The 27,962-nt window shown below is 39.0% G+C and overlaps 1 protein-coding gene across 3 annotated transcripts; it reads right to left on the bottom strand.

The window, feature by feature from the left end:
- Nucleotides 1-6: 6 nt before the first annotated feature.
- MLF1 (myeloid leukemia factor 1) lies at nucleotides 7-27,670 on the bottom strand. Of its 3 annotated transcripts, none has more exons than XM_054039631.1 (8): nucleotides 27,593-27,670; nucleotides 14,666-14,828; nucleotides 10,625-10,669; nucleotides 6,600-6,686; nucleotides 5,422-5,550; nucleotides 4,099-4,258; nucleotides 3,579-3,711; nucleotides 7-2,295 (listed from the first exon to the last, which is right to left on the bottom strand). In XM_054039631.1, exons 1-8 carry the CDS (start codon nucleotides 27,643-27,645, stop codon nucleotides 2,184-2,186), a joined length of 882 nt encoding a protein of 293 aa, XP_053895606.1. In that variant the 5' UTR covers nucleotides 27,646-27,670; the 3' UTR covers nucleotides 7-2,183. The 3 variants fall into 3 exon arrangements, with proteins under 3 accessions (XP_053895606.1, XP_053895608.1, XP_053895607.1); XM_054039633.1 differs by lacking the exon at nucleotides 27,593-27,670 and adding an exon at nucleotides 27,287-27,432; XM_054039632.1 differs by lacking the exon at nucleotides 10,625-10,669.
- Nucleotides 27,671-27,962: the final 292 nt, after the last annotated feature.

The following is a 27,962-nucleotide window of genomic DNA, read 5'->3' as shown; positions in this document are numbered from 1 at the left end:
AAAAGGTAAAGAATAAACAACTCTTTATTAACCAAAGAATTATATTTTTATACTTTTAGAAACAACTTTTCCTGCATTAACTTTTAGATTATTTAACATTACATCAAATTCAGCAATGTGTATTAGTCCTCCACTGCTTCTTTACAATCATAGTATCTGCTTATTTAATAAAGAATGAAGTACTTTACGTATGTGTCAGTAATGTTTACTATTTAAGTACACACATAAAAGATGTAAAAAGAAAAGGTCAAGTATAGTCAAATATGAAGGGCTGTAAGATGTATATATTTTTTATTAAGTTACAGAATTTCCTAAACAGAAGATTTCCTTCTGATTTGATTTTAATATTACATTACAATTCTAATGTCTAAGTGTTCGGTTACATTGTTTGTTATTAGAGAATCTAGGTGACAAAACTGAAACATACATTAAGGGCCTAATCTTACTCTAAATGAAATCAATGGCAAGATCCACGTTACCGTCAATGAAAGTGGGATCAGGCCTCAAATTTGTACATTGGTTAGTATCTAAGGACAGTACATTTTCAGATTAAGAATTATTATCTGTAAATAAGTCTGGCTCTGACTAAGATGTATGAACTACAAATGGGTCTTAGTAACATTAAACCATAGGCACTGGCTTTTACTATAATACTTGAAGAAAACCCATTGCATTAAGCAGAGAGAAAACAGTCTTCCATTCCAAAAATACACATAACATGCCCTGTTTAAGTGTAAGAATAATAATATTAAATAATTTAGGGATCTGCAGGGGGAAAAAAAATCAATATGGTTTAAGAGTAGACATGTTTTAAAAACACCTCTGAGGTTAATATGATTAAAAAAGTGTACATCTTGGCCATGAGAAGTCAAATGCTGTAACTTAAAAATAATAATAGATTCATTGTTCATGTTTATAATTTATATATCATCTACAATACTTTCCAAGTAACAAAATGATGCATGCACTGACACAGATAACATACATTAAGAGGTTTATTTTTCCGAATAAGTCATTCAGTTTGTTTTCGCCTAATAATTTTAAGCCAAGGAAACTTTTAAAAAAGAAAACAAAAAGTACAAAATAAGGGAAGAACTTTGAAACAGTAAAATTTTCAAGGGAGGGCAACAATTTTTAGGTTTACCAGATCCTGGATTCCTTTAAATTAAAAATCAGGACACAAAATGATACAACACAACCACAAACTTAGCTGATAGAAGAATAAGAATGACTACAAGTAGCATTTCCTGCACATATGTTTTTAAAACTATCATTTACAGAGGGAATGGTGTAATTATTCAGCGTTTAGTTCATATACTTCTACTGTCTGTTGAACCAAATTTGATTCCCAGACCAATCTTGTCAAGAATGCCAACAGTCATATCTATTGTCCATACGAGGGAACTGCAGTATATTGCCACAGAAAATAGAAAACCCATCATGCTACTTAACTCTAGCCCTAGTATAGAGAATCTGCAATGGTGAAAAATAATGGGTCACCTTCAATGGAAACACACAAAGGATGTAGAACCACTTAAGAGATACAATATAAAGCCATTGAAATTAATAAACTACATACAAAAAAATCAGCTATGCAAAGGTGATAAATAATGTTGATAAACTTAAATTTTACTTAAAAACAAGTTACTTGACTACTTATTTTTAGACTCCGTTAGCATTCTGAAATCAGGGCAATTACCATGAATCTGGCTATTGTACAATAGCTATTTAATAATTTTATAGTATAATTTTAAATCTAATTTCACCAAAACCACACTGGTATTGCTTCAGCCACAAAAAATAATTTTACAAAAAGTGAATTTAGTTCCTGTGTAAGTTGTACTGCATGGGTAATAGATGTAGTTTTACCACCAAGCCTGCTGAAAAGTTTGAGAGATTAGCATAATTGTAGAAAAAAAGCCTTGGAAGGCAAAATATTATAGCTTACAGTATAAAGAAAAGTGATAACCCAATAAAGTGCCTTTCAGTGGTAAATATTTTCTTTTACTGCTCAGACCCAGATGTAGTCCAAAGACCTGGTGTCTTCAAGAACATTCAGTGGTCAAATGACTAGACGAGCAAGGCACACTAACAGTTAAAAACCAGGGATTGGTCTATGATCTAGCACCATTATCTTCTCTGAAAAAGACCCCCAAAAAGATCCAAACCATTGTACAAGCCATTTATCTTTTGCTGGTTTTGATTGGGACGTGCGATCCTTTCACATTGAGGTTCTCCACAGAAACTTCAGGTCTTCTGGATCCTGCAATCAGTGGTTTTGGGTGGGGTTTCTCCCTGAAACAAAAAAACAAAACACAATCAAAACCATTGTATAATGCTTGGTGAACAATATGATGCATTGGCCAAGTATTTTTTCCATTTACAAAACACACAATGAATAATCTAGTTATTTTTATGTAAGCCTTTATGATATGTATTTAAACTGGTTTACAACTTAGAAACATCCTCTGCTGGTAAAACTACTAGCATGTTTCAGTGGATGAGAAACTTTGGCAGCCTAGGCTTTTTGTTGAGTTTATTGTGTACCTATGTATTTGAGAAGAGACAGCTGCAAATTGGCATGTTGGCAGAACTCACTGAAGTGAATGGGAGCTGTGCCTGATTAAAAACTGAGCAGTAATCAAGAGCTAGATTTGTCTCTCAGTTTAAATGAGCACAACTTGCCCATGGAATACTGCAGGAGGGGCTAATGCAGCCTCTGCAGTGTTTCCCCTCTAGGACTGTGCAGAAGTGACACATGGAAAGCACTCTGCACAGTTTGGGAGAAGGTGAAGCAAGGACTAGTGCTTCTTACCACAGTATTCCCTACTCACTCCAGAAATTAGTTTGAGCCAGCATTAACTCTTGTTGCATATCCTCCATGGTTGATATCAAGCAGCTGACAAGGGCAGCATACCTCTTACTGGAGTTATGCTGATAAGAAAAGACCAAAAGAGCAGCATGGGGAAAACAATCTATGCTGGACAGACAACTACTGCCTTCATAGATATGGGGCATGCTCCTCCCCCCAGATTCCCTGGTCTCTGGGGTTGGATGGCCTTGTCTCCTCCTGAACCTATGCATCTCACCCCAGGGGATACTGCCAGGAGAGGAATACAGCAATTTTCTGACCTTCTCCTGCTCTTTTCCTCAAGAGGATGGACCAATCCACCTCTGAGTAAAGAGTGGAGGATTCAGCCTTAACGCAGTGAACCCAATTTGCATGTGATCAATTTTACCATTATTTTCTCTCTCTCTCATTGTTTGAGATAAAAACATACTTGTCTAAAAAAGATAAAACTGTAAAATTTACAAGTCGAATTATAACCAAATAGGTTAAATGGTCAAAACTTCTGAAAGCCACACCTAGTATTTCCTCAAAATTTAGTTATATCAAAATACTACTCTGAATTACACTTCAGCTACATAATCTGTGAAGCAGAGAGTAAGTATATTATTTCTTCTCAAGGTTCCTAATGTGAAGTTCTTATTAATGAAATAGAGCATACACTCATTTTCTTTTAAGCAAAAGGAAAGACTATCAGCATAATTAGAGCCATTACAGAAACGATTTCTACCTCCTTGATGCATCTTCCTTGCTTATATGATGGTTACTTCTGTGTTTTGGAGCTTCTAAATTGCATCTAGCTCCAGATGTTCCAAACTTCATAATCTCCTTCTGCCATTCCTCATCAAATATGTGGGCCTCAGCTGCAAACAGTTAAAAACATTTTTGTTTTAAACTTGATGAAAACATAGGAGAGAGTATTTAGCTACAATTGCTACATCACTAGTCAAAGCAATTGTATTAAAACAAAGTTTTGTAACTGGAATTTTTATATAATTTAATATATTACTGTCCATTCAAAACCATAAAACGTTACCACTCAGATTACCCTCAAGTATGACCAAAAAACCCCACAACACCTCCCTAGCGCCCCCCCCCCCCCCCAGAATAGTATTTTCAAAAGTGACTGATGATTTGGGGTTCCTCACTTTTTAGGTGTCCAACTTGATACCCACTGAAGGGGCCAGATCAACAAATCAGCACTTCCTAAAAAAAAAAAAAAATCAGGAGGTGTGTGCTGGAAGACTTACATTCATCCAAGTTGATAAATTCTTGATTCAGTTCTCGATCACCAGTTTTGTTGTTCTTTGATTTTTTAATTACATGGGCACGTTCATGAATGTGATGACCAATAGCCATTTTTTCCAGCCCACTTTCAGAATCTTTAAGTGCTTTTCTAGTCTCTTTGATCTGCTCAAAGAAGGGAAATTATATTGCAATTGCTACTTCAACTGAAAAAGTGGATTATACAAATTAGTTCTCAGAGTTTTATTTTTAACTCAAAATAAATTTGCTTTAAAATGAAGTTTATGAAAAAAAACAGATGCTTCCTACTGAATCTATTTTTGTTGCACTGGCTGAAAGACTGATAGCTCAAACAAAGTATTGAGCAAACAATACTCATCCCACCGTTGGCAGACAGGAAAGATAATATTACCACCCATCGGTTTTTAAGAAGAGAATATGCATGCAGGTTATTATTAATTGTTTCAAAATCTGTCAGAGCCCAGCCTAAATATAACCCCTGCAGAGAGTCTTAAACATTCTCCTTGACAACAGAACAGATAAGTATGTGTTGGTATTCTCTACATGAAAGGGCAACTAATTACGAGGCTGTCATGTTGACTTGTCTGAAACTCTTGGCCACTGCTTATCACTGTGTTCATAGGTATATTATTAGAGCCTTTCTGATAACCAAGTGCTGGCTTGAGTTCTGACATGATTGGCTGTGGGATATTTTCAACAGCCTCATACTGCTTGCATATAATCTTTCATGAACCTTGCCTTGAGGGTTCAAATTTAAATTTGAATTTCTTAGCAGAATTAGATGCACAACAGCTGCAACGAAGCTAATTAGAGGGCATCTTAATCTGAAGCATTATGTAAGCATTTAAAAGTCAAGTACTTAGGCTCAGATAATTCAAAGTAGCCATTTTGCACTATTATTGGTACATAAAGTGATTTGAGGTAAAGTCGTGTATAAATGTGGAGACTTTTAGTATCTTACGATTGCAAATATTTAGGTGTAAATATACCCCAATAGGCAAAAGGAATATGACGTACACTGGTTCAAAAAGCAGCAAATGCAGAACTGGTAGCTGTATTACTGACCTATTCAGCTTTTGAGAAAATGGGTATACAAATAGCTTTAGCACAGGATATAATGCCTTAAAGAGTATTTTCAAACAATATCTACTCTAAGATATAGCAATGGTGTAATAGAGTGTACACCTTTCTAAATTATAGAAATGATTCACCCCAGTAAGGATTTTAAAGGAGACAACTTGAGTCTGCATTAATATACAGTCTGACAATTTAACAACACTCTTCAGCCATGTCTCAAGAATACTTACACCTCCTGGAGCTGTGCGGGTCTGAGCTGAAGCTTGAAAAACCTTTGGTGGGTCATCACCTATCTTGGAATATGTCATCACAGAAGAAGAACTGAATGAGTGTGCATCTGGATTGAGTGAGAGATGATCCTGAAATTGATACACTTTAAATTAATACAAATATTAAAGCGGACAGATAACCTAAGAAGAAAGAACAGTATCCCACATTAGACACCTTCTCCATCTCAATATTACTTTTGAGGAATTATATCAGGAAAAAATAGGAGGGAAAAAGCCTGAGTTTGCAGTATCCTCTGCATTTGCCAGTGAATCTTGCTTTAAGCCCTGATCATGCAGTCTATCCACACACAGAGGAACTCATCTGCCCATATACAGCCCTACTGACTTCAATGAGATGTGCTTTTGTGGAGTTTATTGCAGGATTTGTACTTCAGAAGGGAAGGAACTGTCGTTGGCCTGGTCTACACGGGGAGAGGAGGCGGGGGAAATCTATCTAAGATACGCAATTTCAGCTACGAGAATAGCGTAGCTGAAGTCGACGTATCTTAGATTGGCTTAGAATCACTTACTTTGCGTCCTCGCCGCGCAGGATCGACGGCTGCCGCTCCCCCGTCGACTCCGCTTCTGTCTCTCACTGTGGTGGAGTTCCGGAGTCGACAGCAGAGCAATTGGGGATTGATTTATCGTGTCTACACTAGACACGGTAAATCGATCCCTGATAGATCGATCACTACCTGCCAATCCGACAGCTAGTGTTGACATACCCTTAATGTGTGTGTCATATACAGAACAAAGTACCCAGTCTGTACTTAAATAATAAAATATTCATTTAATGTATTTGGGAGAATAAGGGTATCAAAATGTTCATATGTTCTATTGTCTTCAGTACTGATAATGACAAAACTGTTTTACCAGAGCACCTTAATAAATTATGTACTTGAGTAGAATGTGGTCAACTGTGTTTAGACATAACTGGTGTACAACTGATTGTATAAAGAATTAAAATTTCAATACTTTCTGGGCTAAAAACAAAACAAAAAACAAAACATTTTCTCTCTGCACCCCATAGATATCATAATATGGCTTTTTATAGGACTTCCTGAATAACTGTTTTAAACACTATTATTCTGTTCAATATAAATAATGCTTTTAAGACTGATTTTTTGAAATGTACTTACAAAATTTCTTTGCAGTTCTAGCATACTGTTTCTCATGTTTGATATAGTTCTATCAATTGAAAAGAAAGGATCCTTAAAATCTGAATTCTGTTGGAGGAGAGAAATTATTAGCTAAAGGAAAACACAAACAATGAAAATAGAACTGTGACTCTTAAGACTGTTCTTTGACAAGACAATCACATGCATGTTTCCGAAGATGCAACCAAATAAACTTCTCACAAGCTTTGTGGAGCCTACGAGCAATTCACAAATACAAAAGAGCTGAAAACAACTCCCTTTTTTTAAAAATTAAAAGCCGGATTGTGGAGGTGAAAATAGAAAAGGGAAGATCATAGGTTTTTAGAAATTATTGGAATGTCAAAACAAGCACACATTTAGGATGGCATTTACGATTGTTTGGGGTCTCTTCCCTTTAAACCTCTCTTTGGACTGACTAACCTGTCAATTCTGGTGACATCCAGAGAACCAAACAAACTAGAACTACAATATGCCTTTCCATCCCTTAGAACACCTTAGACAGAGCATCTCTAATGTGCAAATCTCACTGGTCGCATTCATAAACATAAAGCAGTCGGCCAGAAAAGGACATGAATGAGGATCTAGGGCGGACTCCAAATGTAATCAGTGAAATTCTTCAGACATTGTTAGCAATTGTTCAACAAATGTTTCATTAGGTAGTGCTATGAACTTCATAGAGCAGGGGTGGGCAAACTATGGCCTACGGGCCACATCTGGCCCACGAACTCCCACTGGGGGAGTAGGGCTTGCCTCGCTCCAGTGCTCCAGCCGCAGAACAGGGTCAGAGGCTGCTCCACGCGGCTCCCGGAAGCTGCAGCATGGCCCCCTCCTGCTCCTACGTGCTCCAATGGCCCCCTCTGGTGCTGCGGGGGCAGTGCCTGTGGCGGGGGCAGTGTGCAGAGCAACCTGACCGTGCCTCAGCGTAGGAGCCAGAGAAGAAACATGCCGCTGCTTCCAGGAGCTGCTTGAGGTAAGTGCCGCTCCAAGCTTACACCCCTGAGCCTGTCCCCACACCCCAACCCCAGCCCTGATCCCCCTCCCACACCCTAATCCCCTGCCCCAGCCCGGAGCACCCTCCCATCCTCTGAACTCCTTGGTCCCAGACCAGAGCACCCTCCTACACTCCAAACTCCTCATCCCCAACCCCACCCCAGAGCCCGCACCCCCCCCCCAAGGGGGATAGTCAGGGGGTGGAAAGTAGGAGGGGTTGGATAGAGGGCAGGGACCAGGCTGTTTGGGGAGGCACAGCCTTCCCTACCTGGCCTCCATACAGTTTTGCACCCCGATGTGGCCCTCGGGCCAAAAAGTTTGCCCACCCCTGACTTAGTTCCCCCTTCAGTCCTCTCTTCAAGACTAAACATGCCCAGTATTTTAACTTCTCTATAGGTAAAGTTTTCTAAACCCTTATCATTTTTGTCACTCTCCTCTGGACTCAGTTTGTCCACATCTTTCTGAGAGTGGGGTTCCCAGAACTTCAGCTGAGGCCTCACCAGTGCTTAGTAGAGCAGGACAATTATCAATTATCTCCCATGTCTTACATACGTCACTCCTGTTAGTACACCCCAGAATGATATTAGCCTTTTTCACAGCTATGTCACATCGTTAACGCGCATTCAATTTATGATTCACATTGATCCTTTTCAACTGCCACCTAGTCAGTTATTCCCCATTTTGTTGTGCATTTGATTTTTCCCTTCCTAAAGTGTAATATTTTGAACTTTTTTTTTTTAATTTTATCTTGTTTTCAGACCAATTCTCTAATTTGTCAATGTCATTTTGAATTCTAATCCTGTCCTCCAAAGTGCTTGCAATCCCTTCCAGCTTGGTGTCATCTGCAAATTTTATAACCACTCTCTCCACTTCATTATCCAAATAATTAAAGTATTAACTAGTACTGGACCAGGAAAGATCTCTACAGGGCTCCACTAGATACTTCCTCCCTGGAGGACAGCTAACCATTGATAATTCTTTGGATATGGTCTTTCAATCAGTTGTGCTTCCACCCTGTGGTAATTTCATCTAAACCACATTTCTTTAATGATATACTAGTATTCGTTACTCATGGCTAAACTTCATTAGGCAGAAAGAGGCGTGGAATGGTGTTCTGATCAGAAACAAACAGAAACAGACATATCAAGAAATACATTTGTTTGACAGACCTTTGAGTAGCCTCCAATTTTTATAATTCTCAGTCACAAGACTTACATTTACACGTCAAATGCATTATATCTCCTTTGGATAAAGCAGACAGCAGACCTAAGAGAAGCAGCAGGTATATGAGTGACTCCTTTCTGACTAGCATGCACCACATTGGGTTAACCTAATGAACTACTGGAGGCTTTAGTTGTTTCATACATCCTGCATAAGTAAGCATTGCTTCACAGTTTAAAAGTTAATTGCATAATTCACAACATATTGTTTCAAGAAAGCACTATGGAAAAAATGATTTTCATGGTCATCTTGGAGTAGGGATGGGAAGGAGATCTTTGCACATCACTGACAAATGACTCAGAATTAAAATGCAAAACTATAAAGTGAACAGCTAATCCCAGTGCGGCACAAAACCTCCTTATGAGAAAACATGTCCATATCAAAAGGGACGCCTGAAGGAGAAAAGTAAGTCTTTGAAATAGTGTAATTATTGTCAAGGGTCTGAAGAAAATCCAGTGACATAGGCTTGTTCAGGTTAAGTTAAGTAAAGCATCGGTCTCTGTCCAGACAGGGAACAGATTATAGGTTGTTACTATACTGCTCCCAAAAATATACTTCAAAACACACAATTATGCTGGCTGAATAAGTTTAATTTAAGGATGTCCATTCCCAAAGCCAATTTAAACACTTATGTATGTGGGTAAATACACTGACACCAAAATTCCATTTCTGAATTTGATTTGAAAATCATGACTATTTCATTAAGAGTGGAACAGGCAGATCAGACTAGTGCACATTTTAGAGTGAGAGATAGAGTTCTCTTGTCAAAGGAAATGTTATCAATGTTTTTGGGTCCCACAAATTCTCTACTCTCTTCTTCCATCCAGAAAGTCTAATCATGGCCATGACTACCACGTTCACTCCCATATCTCCTGTATATGTGAGTATTATTGCTTAGAAGGTTCTTGACAGTGTTATTTTCTTTCACCGTCAATGGAGAAGCTAATGACACTACTTCAGTCTACTTTTGTTTTGGAGAACCAGTATCATTGATATCATGGTATAGCTATGGAAACAACATTTCCTAATTAACTATTTAATTGCAGAGCAGCAAGGAGCTTGCATATTGTTTGAATGTCTTGTATCAGAATGATGGCTTCCAACCACAAAAGCTAGTGTGCATGTTCCTACCAAAGCTCTCAGTATTCCCATTCTCTTTGGCACTGCACTCTCCACCCATCCTGCAATAACCCTTGAGACATTATGTCAGAGGCACTATCATTGTGGAAAACATCTCCATTTGTTAGAGTTGTTTTATGTTGCTTCTGAGTTGGCTACAAGGGCCAAAGAATGACAGCGATACAGGGCTGAGTTTTATCTGTGTAAAAAATGTTAAAAAGGATTTTTTCCAGCTATTCCCTCCCTCCCCCCAAGCTATTGAGGGCATTCCCCAACAAACTAAAAAAGTTGGCACAATTCAAGTTCTGGTCCTAGAGCTGATATTGCCCTGCTAGTAACAAACTATAGACATGATTACTAATCAAAGAAATTATCTTTTCCCCAAAAGTTTTGTAGATGAAAAAAGTATATCAATTTTTAAAAGGACAAATCAAACTATTTTGAAAAAAAAATTTCAGCAGCAGTATCAAACTTGATATCAGTGGAATATTTACTCAACCTCAGCATTTTCACTAGATAAAAAACAAACATTCCTTAGTTATATCACTCCGCATTTCTAACAAGCAACTACAGTAGTTAGAAAGCACTATGTAGCTACGATTTATTCTTGTTTTAGTTAGAAAGACAATACATACAGGTTAGCAAGTTACAAGGGGTATTTCTCTCAGGATACTAACCATGCTACCAAAACTGCCAAAGGGCATGAGGGAGCAGCTCACTGCCTGGAAGAAAAGTACCAGTTCCTTTTAGTTATTGTACCGATTATGCATCATGGTTAAGGGAAATCCGGTCCACTTTCACATATAGCAACTGAAATAATATGTTTTTTTTTTTTTTTTTAATTTTACCAAAAGGTCATTTAAGGGGACCTCAGTGATTTATAATATGTTAAAACAACATAACATGAAGCAGTTTTCTGTAGACACAGTAGTACAATTATTTCAAAATGAAAAAAGATGACTGCACCCATGCTGAATAAATCATATTTACACAAATGTAATAAAAGTACTTAAATCATAAGAAATCTGTGCATCATAGCAACCTTTATACTAGAGGTAATTAAAACATAAGGTGTACTTTGAACGTCCCCTGCTTCCTCACACACGCTCAATTCTGCTTATGTAGCAGAGGCAGTCACAGAGAGGATAATTAAAACCAACAAGTCTGTTTCTACTCGACAAACAAATTTACAGAACTAAATTACAAAAGGCTGACAAATTTTAGGGCAGAAAAATTAAAGTAAGTGATACAGCTGATCTACTCATAAGCTCTCATTTTATGTAATGCAAGATATTAATGTAGACTTAAAAATGAAATATATACATATTCTCTAAAATATTCAGATCCCTCAGGATAAACCAAATCAACTCTACCATGTCAGCAGTTTCAAAGGTCATTGCAAAGAAGTTCTAAGTATATCTATCGTCACATACAGAACAGTCTGAAGACTAATAAATCCACAGTGCATAAATATATTCTTGTACAGATGCATAAATAGATGCAGCTATGAACACTGTCAGATACAGTGCCTGTAAAACTGACTAGTTGGTCTTGAATATCCCTGTATGAGAGAGCAGTTGAAATGCTGGAAAACAAATTTAAATTTCCAGGAAATAAGGATGAGATGTTAAATTCTCACACACACAGACACACACACAATGTGAAAATGTGTGTAGCTCATAACAGTATAACACTTTCTAATAATGCAAGTTCAAAATGGAATACATCATCTGATTGCAGAATATTATACACTGTATGGAGCAATATACATTGCAGCTAAGGCTGATGGCTAGTATTGGGAAAAAATGCACAAGTAACTGTCATGACTTCCTTTCATATCTAAACAATAATTTAGTTTTTGATCATGGTCAATTAGAAATTAAATATCCTTTATTTTACGATAAAAATGTAAAACCATTTAATATTTGCCTAATAGTTTAAATCCATAAAAAAGCTCTTATTGCACTATGACTGGACATTCATGAAGGTGGCTTGCTCAGTAGTAGAGCAGGTTAGAAAAATGGAAAAAGAAAATCAGCACTTTGGGGGGTTTTCTATAGCAATTTTGAATTTTTGGAACTTTTCTCAACCAGTTCTACTTAATAGCTGTGGTAACCAAAATCCAACTGTTTATTAATTTTTAGTTTCTTTTAATAAATGTAACAAGATACAGCTTGAATCAGACACAATGAAGACAACTTAAGAAATCAGAGTATTACTGCACATGTTAATGCATTGTATTCTTCCACTCCCCACCCCCCGCGTCCCTCCCCCTCCAAAAACAAAAGTTAAAACAAGCTTTGTGATCTGTTTAGAAAACAGTGTTCAAACAAATCTGGAAGAACAGTTAAAATCTTAAAACAAAGAAATGTGATTGCTCCCAGATTGTTGCAACATACATTTTGTTCCTTTTTAAAATGAAGCTTAGGCACTATAATTTAGTTAAACACAGTAGGAATTATACTTTCATTAATGACTGGATAATTTCCCAGCATGGACTCAGACAAAAAAATTTTTGAAGCTTTTAAATAAAATTAATTCTTCTCAAAGTGTATAATTTAAAACTGTAATAAAGACACTAATATGTCCCTATACAACAGCCAAGGTGTAACACCAAGTTTGACTGAACCATCCCTTGAGCAAAAATATCTACACCCAAAAATCCACAGTAGTTTCTAAATATTTATACTTTGAAATGTTCCTCTATCAAATACATTTCTATTTCATCTGAATTCTTCATTTTTACTTCTCTAACACTTATGATTGGAGCAAACAAATACACTGAACCACCCTCAGGTCACAGTATCCAGCTCTAAGTTTTCTGTGCAACTTGGCCACTGTTTTAGGGCAGCCACAAGGATTTTTTTAAAAAAGGATATTGGGGTGACTTTAGGCACCAAGATCAGGCAGATGTATTTTTCTTTGTGCTCTTTCAAAATACTTCAGTGTCCCCAAACACTAAGCTCCTCCCAACCACAACTCATGTTCCTTTGTGCCCCACAATTGTTGAGATTAGACAGTGAAATCCCGCTGTGATTTTTTGTTTGTTTGTTGTTTTTTTAAAATAAGGTCAAGTCCATATTTAAGCATTTGCTGAACTGAAGCCTGAGAGCCTACTCCTCCCATGGACTTTAATGGAAGCCGAATCAGACCCCAAGTGGGTCCAACGCTATCTATAGTTTAAACTAACTTTCAGCTTATAAGCATAAGGGAAAGAATCTGGCAGTTACTCTTTTGACCTGCAGGTGACAGTTTGTGCTCCAGCTATGTTTATTAAGCTCCAAATATGTAAGTTTGAATTACAGTGACTGATTTTGGCAAAGATCCACAACCCCCTATAGTTGTGTTATCCTTGAACTAAATGGCAGCGGTTCATATCTAATTTAAAACAAAGTCAAAATGCTTTGAACATAAAATATATTTGTCGTGTTATTTAAAAACATATATCCTTTCTAAACCAAAAAATCAGATTAGATTTAGCAACAGAAACATTGCCATAATTGTCACTGCACGACCAGTCAGTTGAAAGTGTACTTTATATAAGACAGACTGTTGCGAATTTTCTTCTCTTTTGTAGAAAGCCTCCAGGATTATTAGATTTCATATCATTTACTTGATCCTCCTTAATTGTTACAGCCACATAACAGGAGGCAAGACATTTAAGGATCAGGCTGAATGCAGAATATGAAGCGTCAATTCAAAGTAAAGAAATTGTATAACGCTTAACATTTTCCCAACAATTTTAGATGTCTAGGTTTCAAGTGCGTCTTACACCCACAAAAGTGGAAATTCAAGGTTAACGACAAGCCATTACAATACTTAGGCACAGACATAACTGAATGAATTATGGGGAAAGCAAGACCCTCCACTATTCTGAGGCCAACATCATATGAACGCAACATGGTAAGTAAATTAAATGGAAAACCAAAAACCTAGGACCCACAGCATTATAGGTTTTCTTCCATAGACTGCAGTCTTTCCACTTCAAAGAGCAGATGGCTTGTGGAGGCTTTGCAGGCCAGTAGCTTCAGACAGCTAAAAGACATTGATAGTGGCTAGCTATGAATCATCCAACTTTGTTGATTTAATCTGCCATACACGTTTAGGGGCAGATTTTCAACTGGAGCAACATTTATGCACCCTCATACTGCTCCCAGTAATTAAATGCATAAATTCTTGACTACATTTGTGTTTATAATTATGTAGGCCCAAGAGATGAGTTTATAAATTAAAGGCATAACTTAAATACCCACTTTTAAAAATCTTTCCTTTAACATTATTAAATAAAGGAAATTCATATATAAAAATAAAGGGAAGTTTAGGGAAAACTCTTCCATTGGAAAATTTTATCCCCTGCTATTTAAATATTAGCCATGCACAAGTGTTTTTTTCATCACCAGTTCTAATATAAAACAGCTACAAATGAGTTAAGTAAAACTCTTACATAGTGCTTTTCATTCAGAGATCACAAAGCACTTTACAACAGGTAGGCAAGTACTATTATCCCCATTTTAGGGTAGGTAGAGAGATTAAGTAACTAGACCAACGTCACATAGGCCAGTCGTAAGGCCAGGAATATAACTTTGATTGCCTGTTCCCAGACCAGTGTCCCATCCGTTAGACTAGGTTAGAGTCGAAAATTGAAGTGTTATGCCAGATACCTGAAACAATTAATTACTGGTAAAGGAAAAAAATCCTTTGAGATTATGAAAACTTACTCTCTGATTTCCTCTCAAAGCAACCTGAGAATCATGGTGTCCTCTTTGATCTCGAGCTCTTTCGCCACCCTCTGTAATACTGAGAAATGGATCTCGTCCAAAAGGATCAGAAAAGCTTCTCATCATTTGACGCATGTATTGATGCTGCGCAGCAAAAGGCTCCCTAGAGAGCGGGAGGAAGAAACAAAGAAAACTCATGAATATTCTTTTAGAAAGTTAACGTGTCCAATTCTAAACTATGTAAAATTATTAGGAAGTAGGCCAGGCCTGCTGAGCAATAACCAGAACTCCACTTAAAGCCACTAGACATATGGATCTCTAGACACCTCATCACCTTGATTGCAAAAACTGTTTTCAATGGACAGCTCCATTGTAATAAACCCTAGGGAGGCAGAGATTTCCACTTATTCCCACCATCCTGCTATTCCATCCTGCTGTTCATTTCCCATGTATTTCTCTCTTCTATTCCCCATAACTCTTTTGCCTCATCCTCCCATCAACAACCCCTCTGGCTCTCAACTCTCCATATTTCATTCTCTTCCTCATCACCTTTAGTGAGGTCTCACATGCTTCAAATCCATCCTCTCTTCAACCCAATCTCACACCTTTCCTGCCTGCCAGGCTTCAATACCATCAATTCTATATTTGTTGCCCACACTTCCCATTCCTTTCACCTGCTACATCTGGAATTCCCTCTCAGTATTAAGAGCATCACACTGCTCCACTTGCATCTCCCAGTTGGTCCATACACTAACCAAAAGCCAGATCTCTAAAACTTGAATACTCCTATCTTCATATTAGGCTTGGTTCTTTGCCTCTCCATTTGGTTGTTTCCATCTCTCCCACGTTTGTTCCCCCTGCCCCCTTCTTTGAGGCCAATACCATTCACTAAATCCATTCCTGGCTCATTCTCCCTTATTTTCTATTGTCAAGAGCAGTCCCTAACCCATCCTACACACGATTCCTAGTTTTAGCTTCAGTCCAAACATGATAAGCAACTATAAGGCATCAAGTGTCTTGGCAGTTATTCACAGGATAAATGCCTTACTCACAGTGTGAGAAATACAAGCACAAGCAAGTTTTCACCTGCACAACCACAAAATTGTCACCTTTAAGTCTGTTCAAAACCATAAAGCATAGGAGTGCCACCACAATTTATAATTGCATACATATACTTCCGTAAAGCCTCCTCCTACTCCACAGACTTTAAATATGTTTAGATACCAAAATACAAAATGCATATACCATTTCTTAAATAATTTAACACCTAGCAAAACTATCTGAAGGCTTTTTCGAATCTTCTCTTTCCCACACAAAGGATCAAGCAAGTCAAAGAAACACGAAAAAAATTGAGGTCTTACTTTTTGGCCTCCTTGTGGGAAATGTTGAACCATTTTTTATTCTTAACATCATTCCTCCAATATTTCTGCAAGAGCATGTGCATATAACAGTAATGCATTCTAAGAATCTGAAATATTTCATACATAGCACTTAAAGCACTTTTCATCTAAGGATCTCAAAATGCTTTACAAAGGTAAGACTGTAAAATGTAGGTATTGTCTAGGAAGCAGACACAGAGAGATTAACTGTTTTGTCAAAGGCCACACAATGAGTCAGTGGCCGACCCACAAATAAAACAGATCTCCCAACTCCCAGTCCAGTAACTTATGCACAAGATCTTGTTTTGGGATGTGGCTAAAGGAGAGCTGCTGGTGCAATCCTACATATAGAGTATACAAAATTTCCAGGTTTGCTAATAACCAACAAGACAGCTTTCAGAGTAGCAGCCGTGTTAGTCTGTATCCGCAAAAAGAACAGGAGTACTTGTGGCACCTTAAAGGCTAACAAATTTATTTGAGCATAAGCTTTCATGGGCTACATCCCACTTCATCAGATGCATAGAATGGAATATATAGTAAGAAGATATATATATACACATACAGAGAACATGAAAAGATGGAAGTTGCCATACCAATTCTAAGAGGCTAATTAATTAAGATGAGCTATTATCAGCAGGAGAAAAAACAACTTTTGTAGTGATAGTCAAGATGGCCCATTCCAGACAGTTCACAAGAAGGTGTGAGGATACTTAACATGGGGAAATAGATTCAATTTGTGTAATGACCCATCCACTCCCAGTCTCTATTCAAGCCCAGGTTAATGGTATCTAGTTTGCAAATTAATTCTAGTTCAGCAGTTTCTCATTGGAGTCTGTTTTTGAAGCTTTTCTGTTGCAAAATTGCCACCTTTAAGTCTGTTACTGAGTGACCATAGAGGTTGAAGTGTTCTCCTACTGGTTTTTGAATGTTATGATTCCGGATGTCAGATTTGCATCCATTTATTCTTTTGCGTAGAGACTGTCCGGTTTGTGCAATGTACATGTCAGAGGGGCATTGCTGTCACATGATGGCATATATCAGATTGGTAGATGTGCAGGTGAACAAGCCCCTGATGGCATGGCTGATGTGATTAGGTCCTGTGATGGTATCACTTGAATAGATATGTGGACGGAGTTGGCATCAGACTTTGTTGCAAGGATAGGTTCCTGGATTAGTGTTTTCGTTGTGTGGTTGCTGGTGAGTATTTGCTTCAGGTTGGGAGGCTGTCTGTAAGCGAGGACTGGTCTGCCTCCCAAGATCTCTGAGAGTGAGGGATCATCTTTAAGGATAGGTTGTAAATCTTTGGTGATGCACTGGAGAGGTTTTAGTTGGGGGCTGAAGGTGACAGCTAGTGGTGTTCTGTTACTTTCTTTGTTGGGCCTGTCCTGGAGTAGGTGACTTCTCTGTTATTTTACTTCAGCAGGTGGGTACTGTAGTTTTAAGAATGGAAAGCTAATAACTCTTTGTTTTGGGGGACACATGTTCAGTTGACTACTGTTACATCTCTGAAGATCACAGCTCAAATCATAATTACAGGGATAAGGAGTTAGCCAATCTCATTCATACTAGCTTTGGGTTTTGTTTTGTTTTTTAAATTTGACTCCAGCCCATTGTTGGTCCTAGCAGGACATACAAGATTTGCAGTGGTACAATCTGGTCAGGCATTATCAGACATTAAGAGATGGAGAAGCCTATTTAAGTTTAACAACCCATCATGGAGAGAGAAGATGCTAATTCTTTTAAAAAATATTTATAACTCATCTGTTGCTCAAGTTTGAGTTTGCGGGTTTTGGGGGGAGAAAAAGGAAGATGTAATGGCGAGGAAAGTTGACGTATGAGTTCCTGCATGTTTTGTTCCCCTATGCTACAAAACTGACTGACTTTCTCAAGAATTTTTCTTTTTAAAGCTTCACTACCAGATAAGGATCTTGCACACCAAGCTTCTGTTCTTCACATGTTAAAAAAATGTTATAAGACACTATAAGTAAATTTATAATGGAAGCAATGGCAACTCTGATAGCAAAGCAAATTTGTTGTTCCACTATTATGCAGTCATTACATTTGCATTATGATCTAATTGGTAGATAAATTTCCAGTAAAGGTCAAATTAAGACTTTGAGAGGATTAGTAATGGGATATAGAACCTCTCTCATCTGAGGCACAGTTCATACTCCATCCAGGTCAATAGTAACCCAAAGTTTCTTCAATCTGATGGTGAAGGGGTTTACATGAAGGGAGGTGAACTGAGACCAGTACAAAATCTCAGACAAATGTTCATATCACAAAACCCTTGTGACACTTGCAGTAGAGAAGCTAAGGATTCAGTGGATCTGAGGACTGAACTATTGTCACTTCTACAGGCAGGTCCTCCAACTCAGGAGCTGGTGTAGTTGGAAGGAAAGAAAGCCCTTGTTACTGCCTGAATTGTGTATGTGCTGTGGACAGAGGAGGCTCCAGTCTTTTAAACTATAAATCAGATATAATTAATAATCACCACAGCAAGACAAAATATAAATCATTTTAAAAATGAAAAGCCAGATAGTGCAAACACTTATGCAAGCAAGTAACTTTACTCTTGTGAGTAACTCCACTGAAATACGTTACCTGCAAGGGTAAGCATTTGCAGGACAAAGGCTGAAGTTCCTAAATTCAAGTGCTCCTTGTTCCCAGTTGAAAATAACAATGTTCTCAGAAAATGGTAACAAAAATATTATTGCTACTCTTTATTTTAATCATACATTTCTATTCTAAGATGTGTGTTCAACCAAATAACCATAGTTTTATTACTTTAGAAGATCACAGGGTGGATAAAAAATAATATTTTTCTTTAAATAAAAAAAATAATCGGATTTATTTGATAAAATGCTTTCTGAAGAAAAACCCCATGTAAAGATATCTTAATTAAAACTACATTATAGCTCAAAGATATCTCTTCATGGAACAGGGATTATAAATTCTAATTACAGTATTAGATAACATTAATGTAATGTTTAAGAACAGTTTTGTAAATGAGTTCCAATAGCTCATGGATTAGGGACCCAATTTTATGGGGTTCCAGGGGCTTCTGTATAGATTATTTAGGTTAATCTTTCTTTCTACCCAATGGGACTCAGTGTTCAGTCTAGAAGATACCATCAGAGATGCTTAGTTTTGCAGTTCTCAGACGGTGGATTTGTGTCTCCAGAGATAACATGATTGTTAACAGCAAAAATGTTTTCAAATAAATAATATAGAGTGGTGAGAAATAACAGACCTCAACCCTATTGTCCCTCTGCAAATTTGCATACACAGAGTCAATCAAACTCTTACCTCTCTCTAAAAGTGCAAAATTTCAAAAAGTTCAGTGAATAGAAGATTGTTGGGGGCAGAATAGATCTGAACAAGGAGAAGAAGTCTGGAGAAAAATGTGAGAAGGGAGGGACAGGCAGTAGAACCAAAAGTGAAACTGTTTGAGCAGCATATTCCAGAAGTCTTGAGGTCTGAGTGTAGCCTTCCTTGATTTGAGATCTACCATACCATTCTCTCACTAGAAGGGAGAACCTATAATGACAGCAGGCTGTAAAATATTCCCACTTCGGGAATATTTTAATGAAGTTCCTCTACCTGTGGGTAAGACAGGCATGCGTGCAAAATGCAAACAGTGCAACAAAGAAATGCAAGTCCTGGTTGGCCGAATGAAACATCATCATGAGAAGTGTTCCTTCTCAGGAGAAAGCTGCCTTGAAGAATATGAAAGGAACATGTCTGAACATGCAGGATCTTCAGGTTGGTAAAATTTTTTATTTCATACTTCTTTCTTAAGGACTGCCTGTCTTCCTTCTGGACTATTCTTGAATTCTCATGTTTGAGCAAAAAAATATAGTTGCTACTCTATGGTACTATCATTTTAGATGCAATTGTGATAAAAAATAAATAGCTGAAATAGGCAGATCTTCCTTTTACAATTTCACCTTTAAAGTAGTACTGAGTGTTAGTGAATGCAATGAGTAATACTAAATGAGCAGTATGGTAATTAAATAACTGCATTGACTTATTCTGTTTAGGAGAATCCATCCTCAACATGCAGGATTCTGAAGACTATCCACCTTCAAGATTGCCATTATTTTCCTATAGTTTTAGAGTTATCTGCCATAGTGTTTCAGTCACATCATGTATGTCACATAGCCACAGTATATCACCTGTAGCAAAAAGAAAAAAAAAAAAATCTCCATCATCCAGAAACAACCCTAGATAAGTTTGTGATAAGAAACAGCAGATTACAAAAAGAGGTAATTGATGAAAAAATTGCCTGGTTTGTTTATGCAACAAACTCTTCTTTCTGTATGATTGAGAACCCACACTTCATTAACATGGTTCAGTCATTAAGACCAGGACACAGTCCACATAACAGAGCAGATGTCACAGGCAAATTGCTTCTAAAAATGAAACCTACATCTATCTCTGACTTGTGAAGAATATGTATTAAGGTTATAACAACCAACAAGAATGCACTTTTATGTAGAAATCCATGATTAAATCAAGTCTTCCTGACTAGTGATTTAAATCAAATTCACCCTGGAAGATCACATTTGTAATTAAGTTTCAGAGTGGTAGCCGTGTTAACCTGTATCAGCAAAAACAACAAGGAGTCCTTGTGGCACCTTAGAGACTAACAAATTTATTTGGGCATAAACTTTCGTGGGTTCTAGCCCACGAAAGCTTATGCCCATATAAATTTGTTAGTCTTTAAGGTGCCACAACGAGTCCTCGTTATTTGGAATTAAGTAATTTAATTCACTATTTAAAAATAAAATTACGTTAGTTCTGATTTGGAATGAGAAGTCAGGAACAGCAGAAAGTCACACTGAAGATAACATCTGGAGTGATACAACACACTGGCAAGTTAAAAACAACGGAAGAGATCTAGCTTCTGCACTTGCCTGAGCTATTCAGAAGGAAATTCATTTAGGTCCTGGAAGCATTTTGGCCAAGATCAACTAGTGCTTCCCAGGGACAGCTGTCTAGAGACGGAGACATTTATAATATTACTCTTAACCCAGACACTATTTCCAGTTAATCAAAAATCTCTCCTTGTGAGGCAGTGGAAGCCTTTATTATACTACTAATTTGGCAGTTAATCTAGTCATTGGTTGAAGAAGTAAGCTGATCCCCGTAGTTGTATGTAAAGCAGCTCTGCAAGAACTGTTCCAGGAGTCAACCTCTCACTCTCACACTCTCTCTCTTACACACACACACAGTTTTTTTCCCCCCCTCGCAAACAATCCCCCATCTGCTAGAGCAGCACTAGAGCCAGAAACAAGGAGGAATTATGACAGTTGAAAGTAGGGTGGTGTTTCCACTATCCTTTAAACATGTGACCTACAATAAACTAGACTTTACATTTTCCATCTTTCCTTTCATATATAAATGAAAACAGTTTCTAAATGGTACAATTACCAGCAATTGTGGTTTTCATATGGGAATCCTCATTAGGGGAAATTTTGTGGTTCCTGTAAAATCTTGCACATCTAGTTACCACAATATTTTACGAGTTTCTAGAGGTCAATGGTACCAATCAAGTATAAATGTAGGATAGCCTGAAGACTACAGAATGTTAACCCTACAGGTAAGAATATTCTTCTTGAGATAAGGCCCAGAGCGTGCTCTCAGATGTGCATATGCAACATAAGAATGGCCATAGTGGGCTAGATCAATGGTCCATCTAGCCCAGTATCCTGTCAGTGGACAATGACAAATGCTTCAGAGAGAGTGAACAGAACAGGGCAATTTATCAAGTGATCCATCTTCTGTCATCCAGTCCCAGATTCTAGCAGACAAGAGTTTAGGACACCCAGGCTATGTCCTCACTACAGGGGGTGAGTCGATTTAAGATACGCAAATTCAGCTACGTGAGTAGCGTAGCTGAATTCGACGTATCGGAGCCAACTTACCTCGCTGTGAGGACGGCAGCAAATCGACCTCCGCGGCTCCCCCGTCGACGGCACTTACTCCTACCTGCCCTGGTGGAGTACAAGCGCCGATTCGGGGATCGAATGTTGCATCCCAACGAGACGCGATAATTCGATCCCCGAAAGATCGATTTCTACCAACCGATTCAGGCGGGTAGTGTAGTAGCCCCAGAGTATTGGGTTGCATCCTTGACCATCTTGGGTAAAAGTTCATGGAGGACAGGTCCATCAATGGCTGATCTAATTCTTTTTTGAAACCAGCTATACTTTTGGCCTTCACAATATCCCCTGGCATTGAGTTTCTGTGCTGACTGTGCATTGTGTGAAGAACTTCCTTATGTTTGTTTTAAACCTGCTGCCTATTAATTTCACTGGGTGACCCGTTTCATGTGTCATGTGAAAGGGTAAATAACATTTTTATTCACTTTCTCCAAACCACTCATGATTTTATGGTAGCATATTCTATGCTAGCATACCCCACTTATTCATCTCTTTTTTAAGATGAACAGTCCCAGTCTTTTTAATCTCTTCATATGGAAGCTGTTCCATACCCCTCATCATTTTTGTTGCCCTTCTCTGTACTTTTCCCAATTCTATGTTTATTTTTTTCAGATGGAGTGACCAGAACTGCAAATAGTATTCAAGGCATGGCAAACCATGGATTTATATAGTGGCATTATGATATTTTCTGTCTTATTATCTATCCTTTTCCTAATGGTTGCTAACTTAAAAAAAAAAAAAAAAAAAAAAAAAAAAAAAGCAAACACACTGCTGCTGCACTGTGAGCAGATGTTCTCAGAGAACTGTCCAAAACGACTCCAAGATCCGTCTTGTGTGGTAATAGCTAATTTAAATCCCATTATTTTGTCTGTATAGTTGGGATTATATTTTCCACCATGCGTTACTTTGCATTTATCAAGATTGAATTTCGTCTGCCATTTTTTTGCCCAGTCACCCAGTTTTGTGAGATCCCTATATAACTCTTCCCAGTCTACTTCAGAATTAACTAACTTGATAATTTAGTATGGTCTGCAAACTTTGCCATCTCACTATTATCTCTTTTTCAGATCATTTATTAATATGTTGAACAGCATTTATTAGTGCAGTACAGGGTTTAATGTTTGTTTTGGTTTTATCCACAGCTAGTTTTGTCTAATGAACTATGTACTCAGTCAAAATTGTTGTAAACCATGTTAATCCTTGAATAGTCCTTCCCCTAACAACCTCTTCTGTGCAATAAACACTTCCCTCAAGGTATTGTTAGCACTGTTATGTCAACTCATCTTGCACAGATCACCCGCGAGGCAATTTCACAGTTATACGTACCGAAGAGAATTAGCTCCACTGGTTATAGATTCTTGTCTGTTTTGGAAGAATGGATGGTGGTTGCTCAGTTTCTTCTTTGCTCTAATCCACTGTAGTTTCTCTGAACTCCTGCTGCAGATACATTTGCCAAAAGTAACACTGGCTAGCTCCTCATGTTAAAATTGTGCAACCCTGTCTCTGCAGCTCAGGAGAAACATAAATAGAATGCTAAACGGTGTTATCTGAGTTTAGAGATTACTTCTTATAAATAATGCTTGTTTTGACTAGTTTCCACCTTGTATGTCAGCCCTTCAGCCAACCAACTCCTGTTTTATGTACAAGATATGTGAGCAGCAGTAGCTTTTCGGTTATAGTATACTTGCATATTCAAACTGTAGTATAACTACCAATTCGCATAAGCATCTTCATTTTTAGCAGGAGCATGGCTTGCCAAATGTCTAAAATAAACTTCCTTTCTATCATGATGGGTAAGACCCTACCAAATTCAAGGCCATAAAAAACATGTCATAGACCATGAAAGCTGATCTCCCCTGTGAAATCTGGCTGTTGTATTATATTGCCACTCATATTTGTGTGCTGCTGCTGGCGCTGCCTTCAGAGCGCGGCGGCCGAGAGACGCTGCTGGCTGGCAGCCCAGCTCTGAAGCCAGCAGCATAGTGAGGGTGGCACGGTGTAGTATTATTAACCTTACTTCTGCACCGCTGCCAGCAGCAGCGCAGAAGGGTGACTACCATATCATGTCACCCTTACCTTTGCGCTGCTGCCTTCAGAGTTAGGCAGCCAGAGAGTGAAGGCAGTGCCGCAGCCAGCAGCAGTGCAGAAGTAAGGATGACAATATTGTGACATCCCCCCTGAAATAGCCTTGCAACCCCACCATGCATGACTCTCTTTTGGGTTGGGACCCCCACGATTACAACACAGTTAAAGTTCAGATTTAAATATCTGAAACCATGAAATTTAGGATTTTAAAAATCTTATGACCCTGAAATTGACCAAAATGGACCCATGAATTTAGTAGGGCCCGAATGATGGGGAAATCCAGAGATGTTAAAGGTTCCTGCCTTGGCTGCTTACTTTTGAAGTAAAGGTACTTCCATGTGGTAGGCAAGCACTGAAGCAGAGAACTGAGACAGCTGATATGATGTATGTTCAAAATATAGCCTGTAGTGTCATGTGTAACTGGGGAAAAAAAAAATCTTACAGAAAAAAAAATATATATACACAAGGGCAAGGAGTAACCTTGACAAGTACTGGGGCAGCATGAACTTGCGATTGGAAGCCTCAAAGGTAGCAGCAATGTTTGGACTTTTCTGTATGGGAGGCCTTTTTAAGGGGGAGCTGCAGGGCCATATATAAAGGCTAGTGGTTGTTCTGATTCATAAAGTTCATGTATTTTCTTTTCTCCCACTCAGCAATCCCCAGTATGGAATCATGTTATAAAGACATTATTAGAGCTGGGTGGAAAATGGTAGTCCCATTATGGGACATTTTTTTTTTTTTATTAGAGATTTTGAAAAAATTTCCTGCCCTGAACCCAGATAAAAAGCCAATCTCAAAAATATTTGTGAACCGACAATCGGAGGGGAGTGGGGAGGAATTGAAATAAATAATTTAGTCAGGACAATTGAAATGTTTTAACATTTTCAAAATGTTCTGATTTTTGATCCTTTATTTTACTATAATTAGCTTAAATTTTAAAATAAAAATTTGTTTGGAACAAAAAACCCAGAATTTTTTATCTCAGAAATATCAAAATGGGACATGGACATTGAAGAATTCTTGAAAAAATTTTTTCCAACAAACTGAGAAATAGGTCAACCCTTTCTCAAGAACAATCAGTTTCAGACAAAAAAAAAATATTACCCTGACCAGCTTTAGTAAAGTAAATTGATAATTTAATCCTTACAAGTGTCAATAAATGCAATAATGAATATTCTGTTCCTAATTAGTGATGATGTAGGGCCAAATTCTTCTTTCAGATATTATTCTACAGCACCATTGATGGGTGTGTGTTTTAAGACCTGTAAGAAGACATTGTATCTATTCTATAGAGGTTAGAGTTTATAATCTAGATTAGAGACATAAAAGGAGTGGGGGAAGACGGGAATGAGAGAAATTACATAGAGTGACGTGATTTGGATTGTTTTGGCATATCTCATACTTCAAAAGGTTTTTTTTGCTTTAGTTGAGTCCAAAGCAGACGGCAAAGAGTTACAAAGGGATCTCACAAAACTTGCTGACCGGGCAAGAAAAAGGCAGATGAAATTCAATCTTAATAAATGCAAAATAATGCCCACTGAAAGACATACTCCCAACTACACAGACAAAACGTAAGAGTCATTGTGGATAGCTCCAGTTCCCCCTTGGAAGAAATTAAAAAGACTGGGACTATTCAGCTTGGAAAAGAGACAACTACAGGGAGCTATGATAGAGGTCTATAAACTCATGACCGGTGGGGAGAAAGTGAATAAGGAAGTGTTATTTATCCCTCCACATAATACACAAACCAAGGGTCACCCAATGAAATTAATAGGGAGCAGGTTTAAAACAAACAAAAGGAAGAACTTCTTCACGCAATACAGTCAACTTGTGGAACTCATTACCAGAGGATGCTGTGGAGGCTAAAAGTACAAATGGGTTCAAAAAAGAATCAGATAAGTTCATGGAGGATACATCCACTGATTGGTATTAGCCAAGATGATAAGGGATGGAACCCAAAGCTTTGAGTGTCCCTAACCTCTGACTGCTAGAACCGGGGAGGGCTCACCTGATGAAACTGCCCAGTTCTGTTCACTCCCTCTGAAGCATCTGGCACCAGCCACTCTCAGAAGACAGGATACTGGGCTAGATGGACCACTGGTCTGACCCAGTATGACCATTCTTATGTTTTTATTGATGCACAATCTTCTCAGAATGTGATCCTTAATTAAAAAGTTTCTTTAGGTAGAGTACATAAGAAAAAAAACCTAGTAGATTTTTCATAATACCTGTGCTCTGCCAAGTCTATTAGGGCTCTGCATAATATTTAAGTTGTATAATCATAAATCACTTTTTGTAGCCTGTTATCTTTACAGTCCCACTGGATCAACTGAAGCATCAGACAACCCACATTTTCTGCAGTTAAGAAATCATAAAAATATGGATTAGCCTTGAGTGGGGAAGGTGGGAGAAGCAGGGAGACGAGAAAAAGAGTACCAGTATGATAGTTCTGGAAATCAATTCATGCTTTCCTTACCTGTCATCTCCTTGAGATTAAAATAAGAGCTGTATTAACCTAGTGTTTGCTGGAACACACTGTAAACCAAGAAATCTATCTATATCTCACACACATATAAAGGCATTAAACACAGCCACAAAGATGCCACACTTTGCTATCTGGAGGAGAGTTATGCAACTAGGAACTCCAATGCTTCATATGTAAAAAGCAACAGAGGGTCCTGTGGCACCTTTGAGACTAACAGAAGTACTGGGAGCATAAGCTTTCGTGGGTAAGAACCTCACTTCTTCAGATGCAAGAAGTGAGGTTCTTACCCACGAAAGCTTATGCTCCCAGTACTTCTGTTAGTCTCAAAGGTGCCACAGGACCCTCTGTTGCTTTTTACAGATTCAGACTAACAGGGCTACCCCTCTGATACTTGACACAATGCTTCATATGGTTTGCATGTACTGGCCTGACCACCCGCAGATCTCAAAAACACAACGATAAAAATGCCAGCCCACTCCCACCACTGCTAGCAACGGAGGCTCTGTGGACAGAGCTGCAGCCTAAGTCCCTGACCCAAAGTGGCTCTATCGGGTTTCCTCCAGTCCCAGCTGAAAGGCGCAGAGCAGGACGCTCACAGCCATGCGCCTTCACCATCTTCTGCTTTCAAGTGTTTTCCTGGTTAGTATTTCAGGGGGTCGAAGATCCCGGCTCTGATTCGGACCCCTCCTCTTCATGTCTCCTCAGCGCGCATCACCTTACCTACCTGCCCGGCAAGGGCTGAGCGCAAACACCGCTGAGCCGCAGCCAGCGCTTGGCTCTCACCCCCGCGGGAAGGAGACCGAGGAGCCGGCTCCAAGCCGCTCTGGGTGCGAGCGAGGCTGAGCCAGGCGAGGCAGACAGCCGCACGCATCAGGCCGGCCGGAGCAGCCCCCCAAGGCTCGGGCGGGGGGAGCAGCCAGTCCCTTCCCCCCGGACAGTCCAGCCGACTCCGGGCCCCCCGCAGGCTGGGAGCCGTCCAGGCACGCGCAGGGGTCGCTGCCCCCGCCGCCTCGCCCCGCCGACCACTCACCGGAAGAAGGGGTCTTCTTCGAAGAACTCCCTCAGCCCCCCGGCCCCGAACATGGCTGCGATTCCACTCCTCGGCCTCCCTCCCTCACAGCAGCTGCAGCCCCAGCGCGGCAGCGGAGCACGGCGGCTCCCCACGGCTCGCCTCTCCCTCCGCCCACCAAGCTCACGTGATGCGCCGCTCACTTCCCATTGGCTGCCACTGGCCTTGGCTGCCTCCCAATAGGGTGGGAGAACGGAGTGGGAGGGTGTCGTGGCGGGGCTGCTACCCTGGCAACCGCTTTCAACACAAGGCCTGGCTTGGGCTGCTGGCCAGGTCTAGAAGCTTCTGGCTCTGCCCGAGCCTCAAGGACAGTAGGTTACGCAGGCGGACA

Source organism: Malaclemys terrapin, chromosome 9 (genome assembly GCF_027887155.1).
Source record: "Malaclemys terrapin pileata isolate rMalTer1 chromosome 9, rMalTer1.hap1, whole genome shotgun sequence".
Classification (NCBI taxonomy): domain Eukaryota; kingdom Metazoa; phylum Chordata; order Testudines; family Emydidae; genus Malaclemys; species Malaclemys terrapin.
This window is presented reverse-complemented; position numbering and strand designations above follow the sequence as displayed.